The sequence below is a fragment of the Populus nigra genome, chromosome 1 (assembly GCF_951802175.1).
Source record: "Populus nigra chromosome 1, ddPopNigr1.1, whole genome shotgun sequence".
Lineage (NCBI taxonomy): Eukaryota > Viridiplantae > Streptophyta > Magnoliopsida > Malpighiales > Salicaceae > Populus > Populus nigra.
The window spans coordinates 49,855,309-49,873,973 of NC_084852.1; the positions used below are offsets into that span (position 1 = coordinate 49,855,309).

At 35.2% G+C, this 18,665-nt stretch overlaps 3 protein-coding genes and 1 pseudogene across 10 annotated transcripts; 2 read left to right on the forward strand and 2 right to left on the reverse strand.

Moving 5' to 3' along the window:
• Positions 1–942: 942 nt before the first annotated feature.
• Positions 943–3,516, forward strand: LOC133701281 (metal tolerance protein 4-like). 3 transcript variants are annotated; one of them, XM_062125147.1, is made up of 7 exons: positions 943–1,349; positions 1,477–1,646; positions 1,807–2,005; positions 2,266–2,444; positions 2,540–2,690; positions 2,764–2,894; positions 2,996–3,516. In XM_062125147.1, exons 1-7 carry the CDS (start codon positions 1,148–1,150, stop codon positions 3,173–3,175), a joined length of 1,212 nt encoding a protein of 403 aa, XP_061981131.1. In that variant the 5' UTR covers positions 943–1,147; the 3' UTR covers positions 3,176–3,516. The 3 variants fall into 3 exon arrangements, with proteins under 3 accessions (XP_061981131.1, XP_061981144.1, XP_061981138.1); XM_062125160.1 differs by having other exon boundaries at positions 1,154–1,279; XM_062125154.1 differs by having other exon boundaries at positions 1,206–1,363.
• A 1,182-nt stretch (positions 3,517–4,698) lies between these two features.
• Positions 4,699–6,561, forward strand: LOC133682821 (metal tolerance protein 4-like; annotated as a pseudogene).
• On the reverse strand, positions 6,011–10,388 carry LOC133691368 (protein PHOTOSYSTEM I ASSEMBLY 2, chloroplastic). 6 transcript variants are annotated; one of them, XM_062111865.1, is made up of 6 exons: positions 10,205–10,384; positions 9,695–9,801; positions 9,117–9,282; positions 8,855–8,947; positions 7,527–7,657; positions 6,011–6,200 (listed from the first exon to the last, which is right to left on the reverse strand). In XM_062111865.1, exons 1-5 carry the CDS (start codon positions 10,287–10,289, stop codon positions 7,527–7,529), a joined length of 582 nt encoding a protein of 193 aa, XP_061967849.1. In that variant the 5' UTR covers positions 10,290–10,384; the 3' UTR covers positions 6,011–6,200. The 6 variants fall into 6 exon arrangements, 5 of the variants coding, with proteins under 5 accessions (XP_061967849.1, XP_061967828.1, XP_061967842.1 ...); XM_062111844.1 differs by lacking the exon at positions 6,011–6,200 and adding an exon at positions 7,033–7,294; XM_062111858.1 differs by lacking the exon at positions 6,011–6,200 and adding an exon at positions 7,033–7,360.
• Positions 10,389–11,469: 1,081 nt separating this feature from the next.
• On the reverse strand, positions 11,470–18,146 carry LOC133693033 (casein kinase 1-like protein HD16). The gene is made up of 16 exons (XM_062114217.1): positions 17,386–18,146; positions 16,592–16,720; positions 16,427–16,500; positions 16,262–16,331; positions 16,130–16,185; positions 15,734–15,805; positions 15,502–15,596; positions 15,351–15,417; positions 15,132–15,261; positions 14,759–14,977; positions 14,533–14,675; positions 13,852–14,026; positions 13,578–13,668; positions 13,179–13,336; positions 12,330–12,518; positions 11,470–11,825 (listed from the first exon to the last, which is right to left on the reverse strand). The coding sequence occupies exons 1-16, from the start codon at positions 17,800–17,802 to the stop codon at positions 11,766–11,768; spliced, it is 2,145 nt and encodes a 714-aa protein (XP_061970201.1). The 5' UTR covers positions 17,803–18,146; the 3' UTR covers positions 11,470–11,765.
• Between the last annotated feature and the right edge of the window lie 519 nt (positions 18,147–18,665).

Below are 18,665 nucleotides of genomic sequence, written 5' to 3' on the forward strand. Positions count from 1 at the left end.
CTGCAAGCCCAGGAGCATGTAAGGCATCGCGGGGGTGACAGGCGTACACATAGAAGATCGAACCCGGGACGGGGGCGGAACAAGTCACACGAATTGACCACAGCAGCTAAACCCTCAAGTGCGGGTACACACGAGTACTCGAACCCAGGACGCACAGGCAGGGCAAAGCCTGCCAAGGCCACTGAGCTGCAAGCCTCGTGTGTTCTTATAGCTACTTTTGTTTGGTTTTGTCATTAATATTCTTTACCAAAATTTCTCCTGGGCCAAATATTTTAGCTAGTCTTTGATGAGAACTAATTTGGTTTAAATTTTTTTGCATCAAAGCAATGGAAATTATTAGGTTTAGATTTTTTTGCATCAAAGCAATGGATTTGTTTGAGATTTTTCCTTGGTATAAATTTTGATCTAGTCTTTACAACGGGTTAAAATTTTGCTAAAAGTTTCTAGAGATTTTTTTTTGGTTAAAATTTTATAATAAACAAAGATCAAAGAGACTTCAAAATAATACCTAGAAGTTACTGTATCGAATTTGTTATTTTTCTCTAGTTAATTTAATATTATTTTTTTCTATTCAGTTTACAATTTTTTGTTTTGTTTTTTCAGTTTTGTATAGGATTTTTTAATAATATATAAGTAGTATAGAAGAATTGTAATAAAGAGTTTATTATGTGATGAAATATTCATGATAAAATTTTGAATCAAAGTTTGTGGTGATAAATTAGATAGAATTTTATGTTGCGCGTTGTTTTATTTTTCTGTCTTTAAATCACATGGGCAGGGACCGATATTAAATTAATATTCTATATTTTTTTAATGTAAAACTTGATGTTGGACTTTAAAGGGTAAATATGGAAATAAAAATGAACCGTTTTCGGGGTCCATGACTTCTTATCAGGAAAAAGAGCGAAAAAATCTTGCACAAGTAATTTACATTCTGGGTATGTTCCTAAAGTAGTCTGCAATAGTCAAAAACTTGCGAAGGCATATGCCGCTAAAAAAGTCAACAGCTACAATGGCATCATATGATAGTTTTTAAGCAACAAGGCGAGCATCTTCATGCCGCCTCTGAGTACAAAAATATCAGCAAAAGATATACCTATATTTATAGATATTTCAGCTGGAATTGTAATCAATTGTTTGGAACCAGATGGAGGGGAATTCAGGTTCTGGCCCAAAAACATCATTGTTGATGGGTGAAGGAAGAAGAAGCAGGAGACTGAGTAGAAGGAATTCAGTGAACTCGCTGAGGTCTAATTTTGTGGCAAAATTGCCTGATAAGGTAAGATCTGGCCTGGATACTGAGTCCCCTTATCAGATCAATTTATCCAAAACAACAGGCTTAACAGAAGGTAATCGGTCCTTGGTATGTGATAATTATTCAGGGTTGCATACTCACTAGTTCTTCAATCCAAGAACAGAACTTGTTGACTCTTTGCACAAGTTTTTGAATGTTTTGTTGTTTCAATCTTTTTACAGGGGAAAAGAAATATTATAAAAAGCAAATGGATGCGCTGAAATCCTTTGAGGATGTTGATATTCTAATGGGAAATGACAACGACAATGAGGACGACGATGAAGAGCAAGCTCAACATGAAAAGGCTATGAAGATATCTAACTATGCAAACATAGTATTGCTAGCATTTAAGGTGTAGTTTTATCACCATTTGGTTCTCCAAGGTCAATCAAACTCCAAAAAGTTTTAGTTTCTTCATTTTCTGCACTTTATTTTGTTAAAAACTTGGTTTAGGCCTGTGTGATCAATCTCTTATTCCAATTGTTAAAGATGGAGATATGCATAGCGTGCAGATATATGCTACTATAAAGACTGGATCTTTGGCCATAGCAGCGTCGACGCTGGATTCTCTGCTTGATCTTATGGCTGGTGGCATTCTTTGGTTCACTCACTTGTCAATGAAAAAAATAAATATCTACAAGTATCCTATTGGAAAATTGAGGGTGCAGCCAGTGGGGATTGTTGTCTTTGCTGCTATCATGGCTACACTTGGTATGTTAACCAGCTGCAACTAGCAAATTTTTCTTTTTTTATTCCTTTTGCGTATCAAATCTATATATCCTTTTAGTTTCTTTCGATACAACTTTGTTTGTAACGTGAAAATTCTGCATCTTGACATGTTTGATTTCATAGTGAGTGATAACTTGGCAAAACAAGGAGCTAGAACTAGGAACAGAAAAACTAACTAATGTGAATGGCAAATTGATTTCTTCATAGAACAGGGTTCGTCATTCTGATTCATTTCCTTACAGGGTTTCAGATTTTGACACAGGCCCTCGAACAACTAATTCAACACAAAACTACTGAGAAAATGTCTTCTAATCAGTTATTGTGGTTATATGCAATAATGCTAAGTGCAACGGCAGTAAAGCTTGCCCTTTGGTTATACTGCAGAAGTTCAAGAAATGAGATTGTCCGTGCCTATGCAAAGGTTTTGTTCCTGACCTTGTCACTGAAAAATTTCTGTGTCTTTTAGTTCTGGACTTGTTGTCACCAGTTCTAACTAAATCAAATGCCAATGTTCAGGATCACTATTTCGATGTAGTAACGAATATAGTAGGATTGATTGCAGCTGTTCTTGGCAATAAGTTCTACTGGTGGATGGACCCTACAGGTGCCATCCTCCTTGCAGTTTACACAATTATAAATTGGTCTGGAACTGTTGTGGAAAACGCAGGTACCTTCTTCACCAATATAGTCCTCCTTGAATACACCAAGTTTTCTAACCATGCATGCACCTCTTTATGCAGTTTCACTTGTTGGACAATCTGCACCTCCTGAATTCCTGCAGAAGTTGACATATCTTGTCATCAGGCATCCTCTAGTCCAGCGCGTCGAGATGATCCGAGCCTACACCTTTGGTGTTCTTTATTTTGTAGAGGTTAGTTATGCTATATGGAATTCTCATTAACATCGAATCGTTACAAGTTATAGCGCGTCCTTTTCTTTAAGCCTGTAACGATTTGTGCTACCTTGGAACAGGTAGATATTGAACTCCCGGAAGAACTGCCACTAAAGGAAGCACATGTTATTGGTGAGACTTTGCAAAATAAGATTGAGAAATTGACTGAGGTTGAGAGAGCATTTGTTCATCTTGATTTTGAATGTGACCATAAACCAGAACATATAGTTCTACGCAAGCTGCCTGGCAATGATCCTTGACTTTTGGAGCTCCTCCCATGCATACTTGCCCATATTTCTACCTTTTCTTACTTGTTTCCGCAGTCATCTATGTTGCAAAGCAATGCTACTTTCGGAGTATGGATGATTGTAATTTACATCAGGCTTGTAAAATCAGTATTATTGTTGTGGGTTTTTTTGTAAATTTATTTAGTTTTTGGAGTTGAAACAAGTAATATGTATTCTCTGGTTAAAGGCTGTTGCAGAGCCTGTGAATTTGCTGTTGATCAGAGGACTAATTAAGCCAACCTTAGGCTTCTTGTACAATAAAAAAGCAACATGGGGTAGGACATGCAAATAGGATCTTAGGGTTTGGTAAGTAATATTACTTGTATAATTAACTATAAATTATACTTTTCATATGCTAATGAACTATAATTAATAATGATGGTGAAAGAATTATATTTTTGTAATGAAAGGGGAAAAGGGTTTTGGGTTGAGGGATGAAAAAAACAAATTGGGGCCAAAAAGAGAGATTGCTGCTGTATCCAGTTGAAAATTTTTAAGTTGTAATCTTGAAGAATTATTGTCAATACAAAAATGAAGGATTCATGTTTAAGCAACAATTCAGTTATAAATCAATTTATATGGAATGTTCTAAATTTCCACTCAATTTTATTCCACTTTCTACCATCATGATCAATCATAAATAGAATCTTAGGGTTTAGTAAGAATTTTAAATTCAGACCGGCTTAATAGATCCACTCAGGACTTGGTCTATCTAAGGCATGAACCAACCCGGGTTAAAAGAAAAATAGAAAAAAAAAATTAGTTGACTTAAGTCTATAATCTAGATTGATCGGTCAATTTCATTATTTTTTTAGATTTTTTTATATTTTGATTTAAATTATTAAATTCAAAATCAAATATCATGATACTATTAAGGGCTTAATCTAACAATTAAGCTCTTTTCAAAAATAATTTTGTTTATAAAAAAAAAATATAAGATCAGCATTCTTCTTGGATAATTTTTTAAAAAGTAAGAACTGAAATATAAATAAAATAAAGTTTAAGATCAAAATGTTAAGCTTTCAAACTAAAAGGATCAAAAACAAAAGGGCGAAAAATTCTTTAGGCTAAAATTTTAACAAGGCAGGTATTCAACAGTAAAAAAAAAATTAAAATTGCACGGTTGCCTCCTTGTTAAATTTGATCTCTAAATTATCATTTTTTTCACAGGAATATTTCAATTCAATGCATAACACTGGAATAACTCAATAAAAATCAAATTAAATTATCAAATTTAAAATTCAAGTCAACTTAATCTAGATGGATAAAATTTAAAAAAAAATGTTTAGTTATTAAAAATCCCAAAAAGAATAAAAAGACAGAGAAACACTGTGAAACGAGTTTTGGTCAACAGTGTTTCTACAAGATATATCTTTTTAGGTTTCTGTAGCTAGCCTGTTTTTTGCTGGAGTTAATGACAGTGAGCTTCCGTGACTCTTTTGCGCTAGAGACAGAGGAAATCCAAGAACCGGGTCAAGAGTTTGATAAGAATCCGAATGGAGGATAATTCGGATTTGCTGGGTTGTTGTGTATGTGTTTGTTGGTAAAAGTTTAGTACTTGTTTGGTTACTAAGAAAGTGAAAACAAAAAAAAAAAAAAGCTTTTGAGAGCAAAGATAGCTGAAAAGGTATGAGGGTTAATATAAGTGTTTTTATGTATAAAATGGGTTAAAAAGTTGATGACTTGTTTCGTTGTTTGGAAACTATAGAGAGAATGAAAGGGAAAAGAGTAATTTTGATCAAGTCTTGCTGTTAATTGTTTTTTCACGGGTTTTGATTTCTGCTCTTAGAATTCTGTTTAATTTCTTGGAAACCAAATAGAGATTAATTTCTGTTTTACAGTGATTGAGTTCTTGTCTTTTGTTATGGAATTTATGGTGGAAAAGGAGCACTATGAAAGACAATTCGCCACGTTAAAATCATTCGAGGAAGTTGATACTTTGATGGAAACTGATACAATTTGCGAAGAAGATGATGAAAAATAAAATTAACAAGGGTGTGTTTGTGGTCCATCGGTCAATGATCTAAGTGAGGCAGAATATGAAAATTTAAACACACAATGATCTGTGTGAGGCAGAAAATGAAAATTTAAACTCGATTGTGTTGATAATTTTTTTTCATCAATCACGATCTTTGTTTAACTTCCCTTGATAAGCATAGACTTTCGAAGGAGTAGAATTTTGGTACCCAACACTCATTCTTCATAGGCTTTTCAGATATTGATCCAAGCTGCTGAAGAGCTTATTGTAAATGAACCACGTCCAAAGATATTCTCATATCAACTATAATGGCTTTACATGATATTGGTAACTGCTACTGTGGGGAAACTAGCACTTTGGATTTACTGTAGAAGCTCAGGAAACAGTATTGCCCGTGCTTATGCAAAGGTTTTCGGTTCTACTTTGTAAATAATTAGCTTTTTGTTATTGAGCTGCTATTGATCAGATCCTGACATCCTGGATCACTATTTTGACGTGGTGACGAATGCGGTAGGATTAGTTGCTGCTGTTCTTGGGGATAAATATTACTGGTGGATTGACCCTGCTGGAGCCATTCTTCTTGCAATTTACAAAATTACAAATTGGTCTGGAACTGCTTTTGAAAATGCAGGTATCACTTTTCATTCGTGGTTGTTTTGGAAGGAAGCAGATAGAGTGATAGGCAGATAAGGTTATTCCTGTTAGACATATCTGCCAGCATTCTAGAGATGGGCTGCTTGTTGCAGTTTCTCTTGCTGGGAAATCAGCTTCTCCCGAAATCTTGCAGAAATTGACATATCTTGTCACAAGGCACCCTCAAGTCGAGCGTGTAGGCACAGTCCGTGCTTGTTGATTTGGAGTTCTTTATTTCGTAGAGGTAAGCATGCCATACATAATTGTTATTTAGTATTGCTTGTTGAGTGAATTGTCTTGCAATAAGGATCTTCCACTCTTCTGATTTGAACACTGGATTTTTTGGCTTGTTATGACTCGATCGTCCTTGTCCAAATGTTGTGATGCCTGCGGTATGACATAAGTTTTGCTTTCGAATTAGACTTGGTCATCAAATTGGCAAGCCTTTGAACTGTCTTCTGTCTACCTTCGTGAAGTCAAAAGGGTTTATTAATCAAATTTTCAAGAGGGGAATTTGCCAGGTTTTATATGTATGATTTAACATCTCTACTTCTGTTTCCCCCTCTTGAAACAGGTTGACAATGAACTTCCAGAAGAGCTACCTCTAAAGGAAGCACACGCTATTGGAGAGACATTGCAGAGCAAGATTGAGAAGCTCCCAGAAGTTGAGCGGGCATTCGTTCATCTTGATGACGAATGTGAACACAAACTGGAGCACACTGTTCTCAACAGGTTACCTAATGGATAGCCCTGGTCTAGTGGGGAATACTAGACCCGCACCGCATGTTACGGCACGTGTACGAACAAAGATGGCAGAAGATTACCCGACCCACTACTTATTTATTGGGAGATTGAGCACGTACAAGCCAATGTTATTAGTTTTTTATTTGAGTTTATTAATTAGATTTAATTTTTGTTATTTAGTTTGACAATTTTATTTAGTGGGCTATGAGTAAAATCGTTGGTGGTGTTTAGGGATACTATTTATATGCTATTTTTCTACATTGCAGAGTTGCAGAATTCACCTCCTCCCTTTTCTCTTCTCTTCTCCTCTCCAACTCCCACTTACTCTTTCCATTTCTTCTTTCTCCTCTTCTTTCTTTTCTATTCAAATCTTACATTGTCCCGATTCAGCTTTTAGTATCAAAGCCTCGAGTTCTAGTTGTTCCTACAACTAAACAATCCATTACAAAAAAAAAAATTGCTCAAATTCCAGAAATTCAGTAACAGTTTGTAAACCTTATAATTAGGGGGCTCTCATAAAAAAAAATGTGTTATCAAACTTATTACAAATATAAAAATTTCAAGCTCTCAATTAATGGTGTCAAATTCAAACAGCTCTCAAACCTATTATATATAACAGGAGTGTTCAAAACTCCTTTTAAGAATTTTGTCTGAAGATGTGAAATTTGATTTTCTGCCTTGGACCTCCCATCTCTTTTTAATGGTCAAGCTGCAATCTAACATAGCCTTTGGATTTGCTGTTGATCAAAGGACTAATTAAGAGTGAAGCCCATGAAAAGATGTTGGTTGATCAACCATTATGGCTTTACGTACTCATGAAAATTGCCACATAATTATAGTTTTCTGGTTAGAATCTGTTCTTTACCCCTCTATGAAAAGAAGAATGCTATAAAGTACCGGTTGTTCCTAGAATACAACAAACAAAAATTTACCGAGAGAGTTGTAGAGAAGAACAAAATGATGACTTACTTAAGAACCAGGCAGTATCCGACCATTGTACATCTTATCAAGTAATTGCCGTGCATCAGGCCTCCTTAGAAGACCTTTGTTATTTGGTAAACCAGTACCTAAACAAACAGGACAAACGAGTTTCCCTCGACCTGCACACGCCAAGCACTGGTGGTCATTTCTCACAGAAAAATAAACTATCAAGAATACTGTAGGCAAAAAGAGAGAAGAGGGTAAAGAATTCATGGCTAAAAGCGGTAACGATAACAGTTATGCATTTGGTGTTGGAAAAGGAGAATAAGAAACTTTTACCATACAACGATCTTTAATGTCAAAACAAACATTTTTGAAGCTATATAGCAGCGTGACCAGTTTCTCAAACAGGAAAAAAAATATGCAGCATGTGATTTTAAAAATGTCTAGCTAACCATAAGTTACAGGTACAGGCTAAAGTTCTAGACTTGATACTTGGCTGTTAAATCTTTTTCACATTTCAGCATGTTGAACAGAAAAAATAGGTTCTTAAGTATTGTTTGTATAATTTCTAGGGATCAATTTAGCTTCTTGTGATGTTCCACTAATGAATAAGAGGGTGTGATATCTACTGACTTTGAACTAAAGGGAGGAGCAGTAAGCTATAAGAAAACTCAACTGGTATATGGGACTTGTTTGCAACTCATGATAAAGATTGGAAGATGTAGCTTTTACAGAAGCTCTTAGATCTTGTACACCAATATGCAGCAATGTTTCCAACATATTTTACTCTAAACTTGAAAACCAACAACTTGTTGAGACGACAATGTTTGGAAGTTTTGCTAAAACGTGTCTTTAGTTTGAGTCCCAGTTTATCCAGCAACCTTATATTCAATAAACTATAAGGCTGGTCTCATTGACGCATAATGGTTACTTCCGTCAACAGCTGGCTGATACGTCTATCACAGAATTTCTGATGAGGGAAATTCCAAACTTTCCAAATGTTTCCCTAATTCTTATATCTTCAAAATACTTTTGGAGTCCAAAGATCTTTAATCTCTGGTTCATTCATCGTCAGAAATCAGATGCTCAAAGAACCACTATGAACATGTTTCTATAGAGCAGCGATATAAAGAAGCTTGCTGAAATGGGGCATGTCTGGATTTTCTAATTCAGGGATATTCAGAATGACACATATTACATGCCGAGATATACTTAACTTATGTCCGGTTTATCATTCCTGCATTCAAATGCTGATAAAAAATGGAATATTTCTCATCTCAAAGTAATGCAAAATGAAAACAAAGAAGGAGAAAGCGTAAAAACAAGTACCGGAATATATATAATCTCAGGTACATCAGACAGAGAATATGTACCATAACAATTTGGACATTCTGTAAACTCATAAACATCTTTAGCTCGTTTTCTGTTGAGGGCTTTCCATTTTCCGGTACCACCGCACATATCACCTATATAAAAGGTAAATCAACATCTTGCAGGCCAGTTTAAAAGGCGAGATGAATTTTGAATTAAAACTTTAAAGATCCCTAGTATGCTAAAAAAACGCAAACTTGACAAAACTAAGATCACATTAAGAAAAATGCAGAGAACACAAGATAAAAGCAAAAGAATACTTACAAAGTACAGCACCACTGCCCAAACAATTCCGGCATACAGGTCTTTCTTTTCCATCCATGGCAATTGCTTTTGGGATCGAAATGGAAGTTGCTGAAGTACTGATTAAAACTAAGGTTGAACACAAGCAAGAAAGACACTGGCGCCTTGATGTTGACAATTGAGATTCCTGTTGCAAAAAATGGGATATTGCTGAATAGAAGATCAACATCTCGTATTCTATCATAGACTTATTGGAGACCTTGTACATCAGTAAGAACTATAAACATAAGCATTCTAAGTTTTCTGCTTAACGAAGACAACCTCTCCGCTACAAAATCATTACAAGTATTCTGTTCTTTTACTATACAATAGCTAATCTGTTAAGATTTAAAAGTGATTCCTCTATTATCCCATTTCATCGAGGGCTGGCTTCGATGCCCCCTAAAATTGAAAAGTGTGGTTTTCTCCCTAAGAACATCACTTAAGAATGAGAAGAACCTACAAGCATAAATATAAGTAAAATCATGAATAACATTGTTTCAAAAATTAAGAAAATTGATTACAAAGAAAGACAAATTCGACATAGAGAAGACACAAACCTTCATCTTGATTGACTGTGATGGGTCATCGAAACCTCCAGAGGACGAGGAGCTTTCATCTTCCAAACTTGATTTCACACGAATCCCAACTGGCTTCACATTAAGTACTATGTATACATGTTAAAAACAGGCATCATAGTTAGAACAACACTGTCTTGTCTACCAACAAACCGTACATGAGAGCAAACACTGATATCCATCAATTGAACTAGGAAAAACACCATGAGGAAACAGATGGAAGCTAGTTCAAACATGTTTAAGTTCTCACATAATTATTGTTACTATGTGGCAAATTCTCATACATGCTGACAAGAACTGAACTATAGACGACTCGAAAACAAGAACAAAACTAGGAAAGCAAAACCTAAGCAATAAAAACAAAGTTCACAAGCCAAGAAGATTCAACAGCATACATATAAAAGAAAGTAAGAGAGAGTTTTCAAGAAGCTGAAATTAACTTATGGGGGTGCTTAAAAAAGAGACAGAGAGAGAGAGAGAGTTTAGTCTTACAGTGGTGCTGGGAGGGTTTAGAGTACAAAGACAGGCGTTCTGGGAAAACTGAGAGATGAGAAGTAGATAATAATGACGATGCCATTCTCTCTATCTCTATCTCTCTGTGACAAAATCAGTTTCTCTTTTCATATTGGGTGTGTAAATGTAATCTACGGAGGACATGGGAGACGAGAACTTGTGGAGGGAGATGGCTGTTCAGATAATTAAAAAAAATGGTGACGTGAATCATGTATCAGCCATTTGATTGGATATTTGGATGGCTGGTATTTTTCCTGCCAGTAATATATAGATAGAAATGGTGATTAATTTTGTAAAATTAAAATTATACGTCCAATAATATATTGACGATGAAAATCAAATTAATTTCGTAGGGTTTGAACCAGCCAAGTGGCTCAATCTTAAGGTAATTCGGATTAATAAAAAAAAATTAAACTTTTAATATTTTATGTTTAAAAGTTATAAAATAATATATGTGCATATAAGTTATATAAAAAATATAAAACATGAAATATAATATAATTATTCAATTTTAAAAAGTTAAGAAATAATACAGGTAGATATATATGCCTTGTATTTTTTTATAACCTAATTTCATATAAATTATTTTTTAAATTTTTAATGTAAAATAATTATACTACACTTCATGCATCATATACACTTCATGCATCATATTTTATATATATAGTCTACTTACACCTATATTATTTCAAAGTTTTTGATATAAAATGTTAAAACTTTAATCATAAATTTTATAATTTATTAAAAAATATAAGTTCTCAACTAAGTTTTGGATTTGGATTTACTTAACATGTCACCTAGATTTAATTGCATTTTCAAGCTTTTTTATTTGAAATCCAATCAAGATCCCGATCAATCCACTAAGCCAAGGATACACCAAATACTCTAGATTCAACAATTAATTCAAAGGGTATCCAGATTACTAGATTATTGAATAAACTCACTCATTAACCATGTTTATTAAAACAAAATCAACTTTTTAGTATCAATTAATTAAACATGGCAAAAACACCCACAATTAACCCAATTGGACTGACTAAATTGTATCTTATCATGTTCAACTAAATATTTGACTTGGATCAAGCTCTAAGTCTTGATTGTTTAAGAACACAATTGAAACTCCTAAAAAAAATTAAAAATATTATTTAAAATTAATTTTATATTTTTAAATTACTTTAATATACTAATATCAAAAACAGGTTTAATACTATGACAAGGAAAAAAAAATAAAGCCTTGGCCCCGATGAAGCTCCAAATCCTGAACTCTGGCTTGCAGATCATTTACACCAATCTTTTGGAACACTTAGGTTATAAAATCAAAGGCAGTAAAGAAGTGCAAACTAAAACCTTCTGTATTAAGAGCTAAAATTACAGCTTCAATATCAACCATACACAAAACTACAATTCTCAGTTGCTGCAACTAAAGCTCTCTACTCCAATTTGTATAATTAACATGAGAAACAAAATAACCGAGGTGGGGTGGGCAAGAATCATCAAAATCTCTTTTTGTTTGTTTTCTTGCTCCCGACAATTTGACATTTCAAGAAACAGTCCTCCCATAGCACAAACATGCAAGATAGAGGTTCTTCGCCCACTTTTCCTGTGCGTTGAAAGAAAAACCAAAGTGAGATATTGTATCGTAATTCATTACCAAATAAAATATTAATGAGAATAAACAGTGTACATAAATTTCATACTACTCCCATCAGGGGGGCGTAAAAATGACTAAAATTTAACACTGGTGGGATATCAAAACAGGAGAGATGCCCATACAAGCAAGAAATGTTATGCAAACTTCTTCAATTTCTAGAATTTGTCACAACTCATAGTTAGCATGCCATGAAATCATGGTACAAACTTTTGTATATTAGCTAAGGCACTATGTTTATGTAGTGGTGAAATATCGAGATGTTACAGCAGTTGAAAAGTTTGGAAGAGATGAAGAAAACAGTTTAGGCCTGTTGGTTTACTGCATGATGATTCAAACAATAGAAAAGAAAGGTGCAGTCTGTTTCTGTGATAGAGGTGGATTCAAGCACAAACAAAGCATTCAGATAATTGAAGAACAGAGTCAAAAGCTCCATGATCAAACAGAATGTATTACCTTAACATGAGTGCTTGGAAATTGAGATGTACGTAAAGTTTCCTGGGTTTCATCTCCAGGTTTGCGCTTTGGGACACTCAAGATAAGAGCAGCTTGATCAAAGGTTGCAGCAGTTGATGTAATTCTGAAACCAGTATCCCACCTTCTGTGAATGCCCTCACTTGGATAGAGAAAATCAAGCTCCACAACCTGTTGAAGCCAGTGGTAAGTGACACAGAACCCACTCTCGAGTGAATCACTTGCAAGAAAACATATAAACTTCTTATATAGTGCTGATATGTACATACTTTATATGGTTTAAACTTGAGCAATCTGCAAACCACCACAAGAGTTTGTTTCAAAGTACTTCGTTTAAAAATATGGTTGACAAGTTACCAAGGTCACTTTATTCTATATTTTGGTTCTAAATCAATGTCTATTGCCATCCATAACTATCTAAAACTTCTTAATCAATGTTAATTTCTAACTAAATCTGCAATTTGTTCCTGTGAGATCACAAATAAAAATGAAATCTAGAGGGCAAGGTAAAAAGAGCTTTCAGGCTAGGTATTTAACTGGGAATCCACTGTTCAAGTTCAAACAAATTGTTTATTTATTTTTAATCAAGCTTTCATTTGAATAGCAACAGTTTTGAAAAATAAAAAGGAATACCAAAAACTAATAGGTACAAGGTGAATTGCAGTTCACATTCAAACCATTGAAAGTTTGGTCAGACTTATGAACAGTAAAAATTCATGGGCTCGATGCTCATGCAAATTAGTGAGAAGAGCAGTGGCTGCTGCTTTTATATATTTGAAATGGGCATAGCCTAGGAATGAATTCAATTGTCTACATGACAAGAAATTTGACCTGATCACTGAAGCCTGCATTGCGTGACATGACAACACCCCAGCGGGTTCCAGCAGTCGCCATTGATGTCACATAAAATCCTTCTCTCCACTTCTTGTTTATCCACTTGAAGGGGAAAGAATCACTTACTTTGTAAGACTGTTGAGTGTATTGGGTGCCTGCATAAATTAAAGGCATCACTTTGTTTTAGTTGCCAAAAGGAAAAGTTTGCTAAAATTTGCACCACAGCAACACCTTGACCCCCATGCCTAAAGAAAAAGAGAGAAAAGTTGCAAGCAAGTGGCTCATGTTCAAATGCAACAACCACAGAAAAGTCATAATAAACCATTAAACTGTGGCCCAAAGACTAACAATAGCTGCACGTTAATACAAAGAACTTAAGAGAAAATGTGAACTAACCTTTGGACATGACCACAAGGGAGCTTCCATTGTTTGAACCAGCAATAGAACTGATGTAATAGTTCTTCTCCCATTGTTCCATTATCCATTCCTGTTAATTGGGAAGTAACAATTTCAATTATTGTCTCCATATTCAATTACTAACATGATTAAGAAAAGGAAACCAGAGCATACTTACACATGCATATGTATGTAACATATTTATACTTATGCTAATGCGTGTATGAATTTGAGTTTATATTTTTGCATTTACTTATGCACAGTGGAGATTCACCTTGTGTAAGAAAAAAGGTGACAGTTCATAAACTTGGCTTGTAAAATTAGTTCCAGCATCCATGATTAATGCCCAAAGATTGGAAGAAGATGCCACACAACTTATAAGCAGACCATCAGCAATTCCTCTCTCCACATGTTGACCCAACCTTCCATCAGCGACATTATAATGGTACCTATATAAAGAACAGACAGATGTCGTCAGGCCTCAATGAAGTCAGGAAACCACATTCAAGTGCAGTGAAGCAAAGGAGGGGTGCCCAGCATCCCCAGTGTCAAATATTTTTAAGAAAGCAGGGAGAGGGAGGAGGGGAGTTGGGGAGGCATGTCCATGGGTGGTTCACCCTTACGCCAATTGCCAAGCAAAAGACCACCAAACCTGATAGACAAGGTGGCTGTATAGGGGACCAAAAAAACCATGCGACACAATGGAATTGTGAAAGGATTTTTCAAACAGATAAATGCAATAACAATCATTTTCGAATCTTTGCTTAGGTAGGGCATGTAGCAGTCCTTTTAGGACAGCCACTTCACTGTTACAAAACGATTTTCTCTTTGCTTACATACCCAGAGTTGTATGATTTCTTGTTGCCTCAGATTAATAAAGGTAAACTAGAATCCAAAAGAACAAAGCAAGTTTTTAGAGGGAAAAGACCAAGAATCACGAATCAAAACATTTTACCTCTGTTTCATTGGTGGCTTGGCATTGTAAACAGAAATCCATTGCGCAGCAGGAACTCCAAGACGGACTTTTTTCTTAGGTTGCCCATCATCATCTTCCTCGATATTCAGCCTACCACGTTTTTGACCAACTTGACAAATGATCTGCCAAAGGATGCATTATTATTGACAAGAGAAGGGCGAGTGTAAAAGTAATACTTGTTTGTGGATTTAAGCACTACCCCTACCTTTTGAGCACCATCAGTGTTTATTGGCCTTATAGCTGGATTTGGTCCTATCAAGCTCTCAAACAAAGATATTAATTTGGAATAGTTGGGCTCCTCGTCAAATTTCATATTCACCACGATTTCAAGAAACTGTTTAAGAGGAGGAGGACAGAAGCAGCACAGCATCTCTGGTGACGTTGCCATCTTCTTTTTGCAAACCAAGAAGGACTTGTTGTCACCCTAAGATTAGTTTGACAAGAAAAGACAACAGAGTCAACATATCATTTTATCGAAGAAATGCATGAGGATGGCACTGCCCTTGCAAGCATGTGTGTTTTGCATTTATTAATATGAGCATGTGCATGGCATGTGTGATTGTATGTCATTGTAGTACCTGATAGCCTTGCCATGGCAATCTGCCTTTGTGAAGGAAGATAAGTGTATACGCAAGAGATTCAAGATCATCTCTCCTACTGGCAGTTCTTCCCAAATGAGCATGAACACTAGCATATCGAACAGTTCCCCTGAGGAATTAAATAGAACAGTATTATAAATAATGGTCAGGTTCACATTTTGTCCACAAGACCAAAGAAGAAAAATCATCAAGTCTCACCTAAACATATCGGGGCGCTGATCATATTCAACATGCTGTCCTGTACCACTGTCTTTCCACTTTGTTGCTGCAGTTTTGGGTACCAATAACACATAAGGAATTTCAAAAAATAGCAATAAAAGTACTTCAATGATAAATGACTTTGACTCACCTAATCCAAGGTCAACAAGAAATAACTTCTTCTCTTGAGCTGTTGATGGCTGACCAAGTAAAAAGTTCTCAGGCTTTACATCTCCATGCACATAGCTAAAATCAAAAAAGGTTGCATAATTCGTAAGTGTTTCACAGAAAAAGTGGAATGAAGAATTAATAAAGCTACCAAATGGATATCCTTATGACAACATAACCAAGAAAACAATTTGATACACAGCTAAATAGCATACCCTCTAGAGTGCATCTTCTCTAAAATTGACAGAGACTCTGCTGCAATACAAGCTACCATTTCCGAGGACATCCTGCATTAAAAAAGAATGGCAAACCAATCAACATGTAGAACAAAGAAAGCAAATATGTCTCGCGTCAAAAAGAATCCAGCCTGGCAATAAAAGAAATTCCCTATTCTTCCTCCATTTTTTTGAAGGAAAAAGTGTAGCGAATTGACAAATCGGATAAAACAATGCATGCGAGATTTAGCATAACATGTTTTATGGTGAACATAAAAACAACTTCACAAAATTTATCCCCAAAACCAATTCCATGGAAAAAAGCATACAACTCAACCCTGCCCAAAAATATTAATATTATTAAAAAAATGCATACATCAATGCATGAATACTCACGCTTGCCCAGAAGAATTCCATACATCCCAAAGGCTAGGGCCCAACATGTCCATAACCTGAAAAATATATGAGCTGAAGTTAAACCAGGAAACATGATAAACAGGTGAGAAAAGATGGGCTTGAACATCATACCATTACATAATAATCCCCTTGCCTTCCTTTATAGTGTACTCTTGGCACTCCATGACTGCCACCAAGCGTGCTGTCAAACAAAAACACATTGCAGAGTCAATAAAATATTTATGATAGATCTGAAAACCACCAGTACAACCTAATCTAGAGGGAAAATGTACGTACTTGTAAACTTGCCACTCATATGGGGGGCCATAATTACAGCCTTTGCTGTTTCTGTGCTCAAATTTCAGAGCCACCTAAAGGAAACACAGGCAGGAAAAATAAAATTACAGGAAGATTAAGTTTGTATATCCAAAAAGACAAATGCAGTAGCCACATTAATTTTACCTCCAGGGCCCCAGAGCCCGTCGCACGTTCATTTCCACCATTAGCACGACGACCAACAAACACCTGACCAAAACCACCTTTACCCAACTTCCTTTCTATCTTATATACAGGTGACCCTCCCACTTGAACCTTAGATAAGAAAAAAACAAACACTCTAATTACCATAAAAACAAAAGCCAATAGTAGAAGCTGAATAAGTTGTAATTTAGAAAGCCATCCATGCATCAATAAAACAAAACCATGGAAACTAACAAAAAATTCAGCCCAGGCTTGTATACTTAAATCATGAACAAATAAATGCATGTACAGAACTAGCAGCAAAAAACCGTAAAACATTTCAGAAAAGATTCAAACATTCCAAAAAAATGTAAATTCTATTTCACTGAGTATCAGAAACGCTAATGAGATTGCATATTAAACCTCCAACAAAACCATCCTTTTGTAGCTACAAGTATAAATGACCAACAACAACTAAACAAAACCAGCATTTAAAGCCAAACTTCAGGAAAAACCATCAACCAAACCTAGCCAACACAAAATCAAAATCCCCACAGAATACAGACCACTCATTCAGCTAAAAAACCACTAAATGACCATTACTTCAGCAACTTACAATACCAACAACCAGAACCCAGCTTGAAAAGCACATTTTCACACACAAAAACATACCATTTAAAAACGAAATGACATCATACTCTATATATCAGCAAAATCACAACAAAGTAAAGTAAACCCCGATAACAAAATATCAGATCAGCCACAAAATAAAAACAAAAACAAAAAAACAAGCATACCTTATCAGGAAAAGGAGCAGTACTCCCCTCCTCTTCTTGGGCACCAGCTTTATTAGCACTTAAACCTCCACTGTCATCAGCCATTACACCCTTCACTCTTTCAACTTTCTCTTCTTGTTCGGTATCAACTACCAAATTCTTCCCTTTCTTATCACTCTCTGATATCAATATTACTTTTTTACCCTCCTCTTCCTCCTCCTCCTCGACTCGTTTACTTTTCTTGCTGTTACTCTGATCACCTTCTTCCTCCTTCTCTTTCAACCTTTTCGCTTCCAATCTTGTCCTCGGCCTCTTCTTCGTTTCTCTGGCTACAGCAGCACGGGTCTTTGCGTGATTTCTCGCAACTGGTGTGTCTGTTTGCTTCTCTTGCTGTTGATTTCGCGCTAACCTTGCGCGATTCTTCCTGAGCTCAGGCATAATAGCTGATCAAGCCCATGCAATCCGTCCCTTAAAAACCCTAGCACTTCTACTCTGATTATCATTATAGTGAAATCGAACTATAATCCATGGCTTCCTTCAGGAAAAAAACGGATTAGATAGGGTTTTTTTATGGTTTCGATTATAAGATTGAAGATCAATTTGAGAGAGAAATAGAGAAATAAAGGGTGTGGAAATTGGGGATCTTTTTAGGGTTAGGGTTAGATTGGGAGAGAGGCGGAGAAAGAGACAAAAGAATGAGGAAGGGAAATGGTGAAAGCAAGTGGGAATGGAGTTTTGGGTTATGGTGGGACCAGAAAGAGGGGGAACGGTCGTAGTGGTCTGCTTGGTTGGTTTGGTTGTGGGGTGAAGGTAAGTTTGGTGGCAAATACGCTTACATGCAAGATTACGTGCTTGTGTTTTTTTGTTTACGCGGATTATCTTTAGATTGAAAAAATATATTTGTTAAATATAGTTTGAGCTTATTTGTATTTTATATATATATATATATATATATATATAAAAAAAAAAATTAAAGGGATATCATGTCTTTTGTTGATTCACTTTGAAATTACCAGAGATATAAATTTTTTTATTTTTTTATTTTTTTGTCATATATATTTATACAGTATCTCCTCATTATTTTTCAAATTTGTATTGGTTTTGAAAAATACATTTTTAATGCTATTCATGATTTTTCTTTACATGTATTTTACTATTTTTTAACTAAAAAAATCAAAAAAACAGATGCCTTTTTTTTATTTTTTCCTTTTATTTTGTTAACTTGTAGTAATCAAATAATAAAAGAAGATTTTGATATTAGGATAGCAGTATCTTTCAAAGTGTATTTTATTTAAAAATAT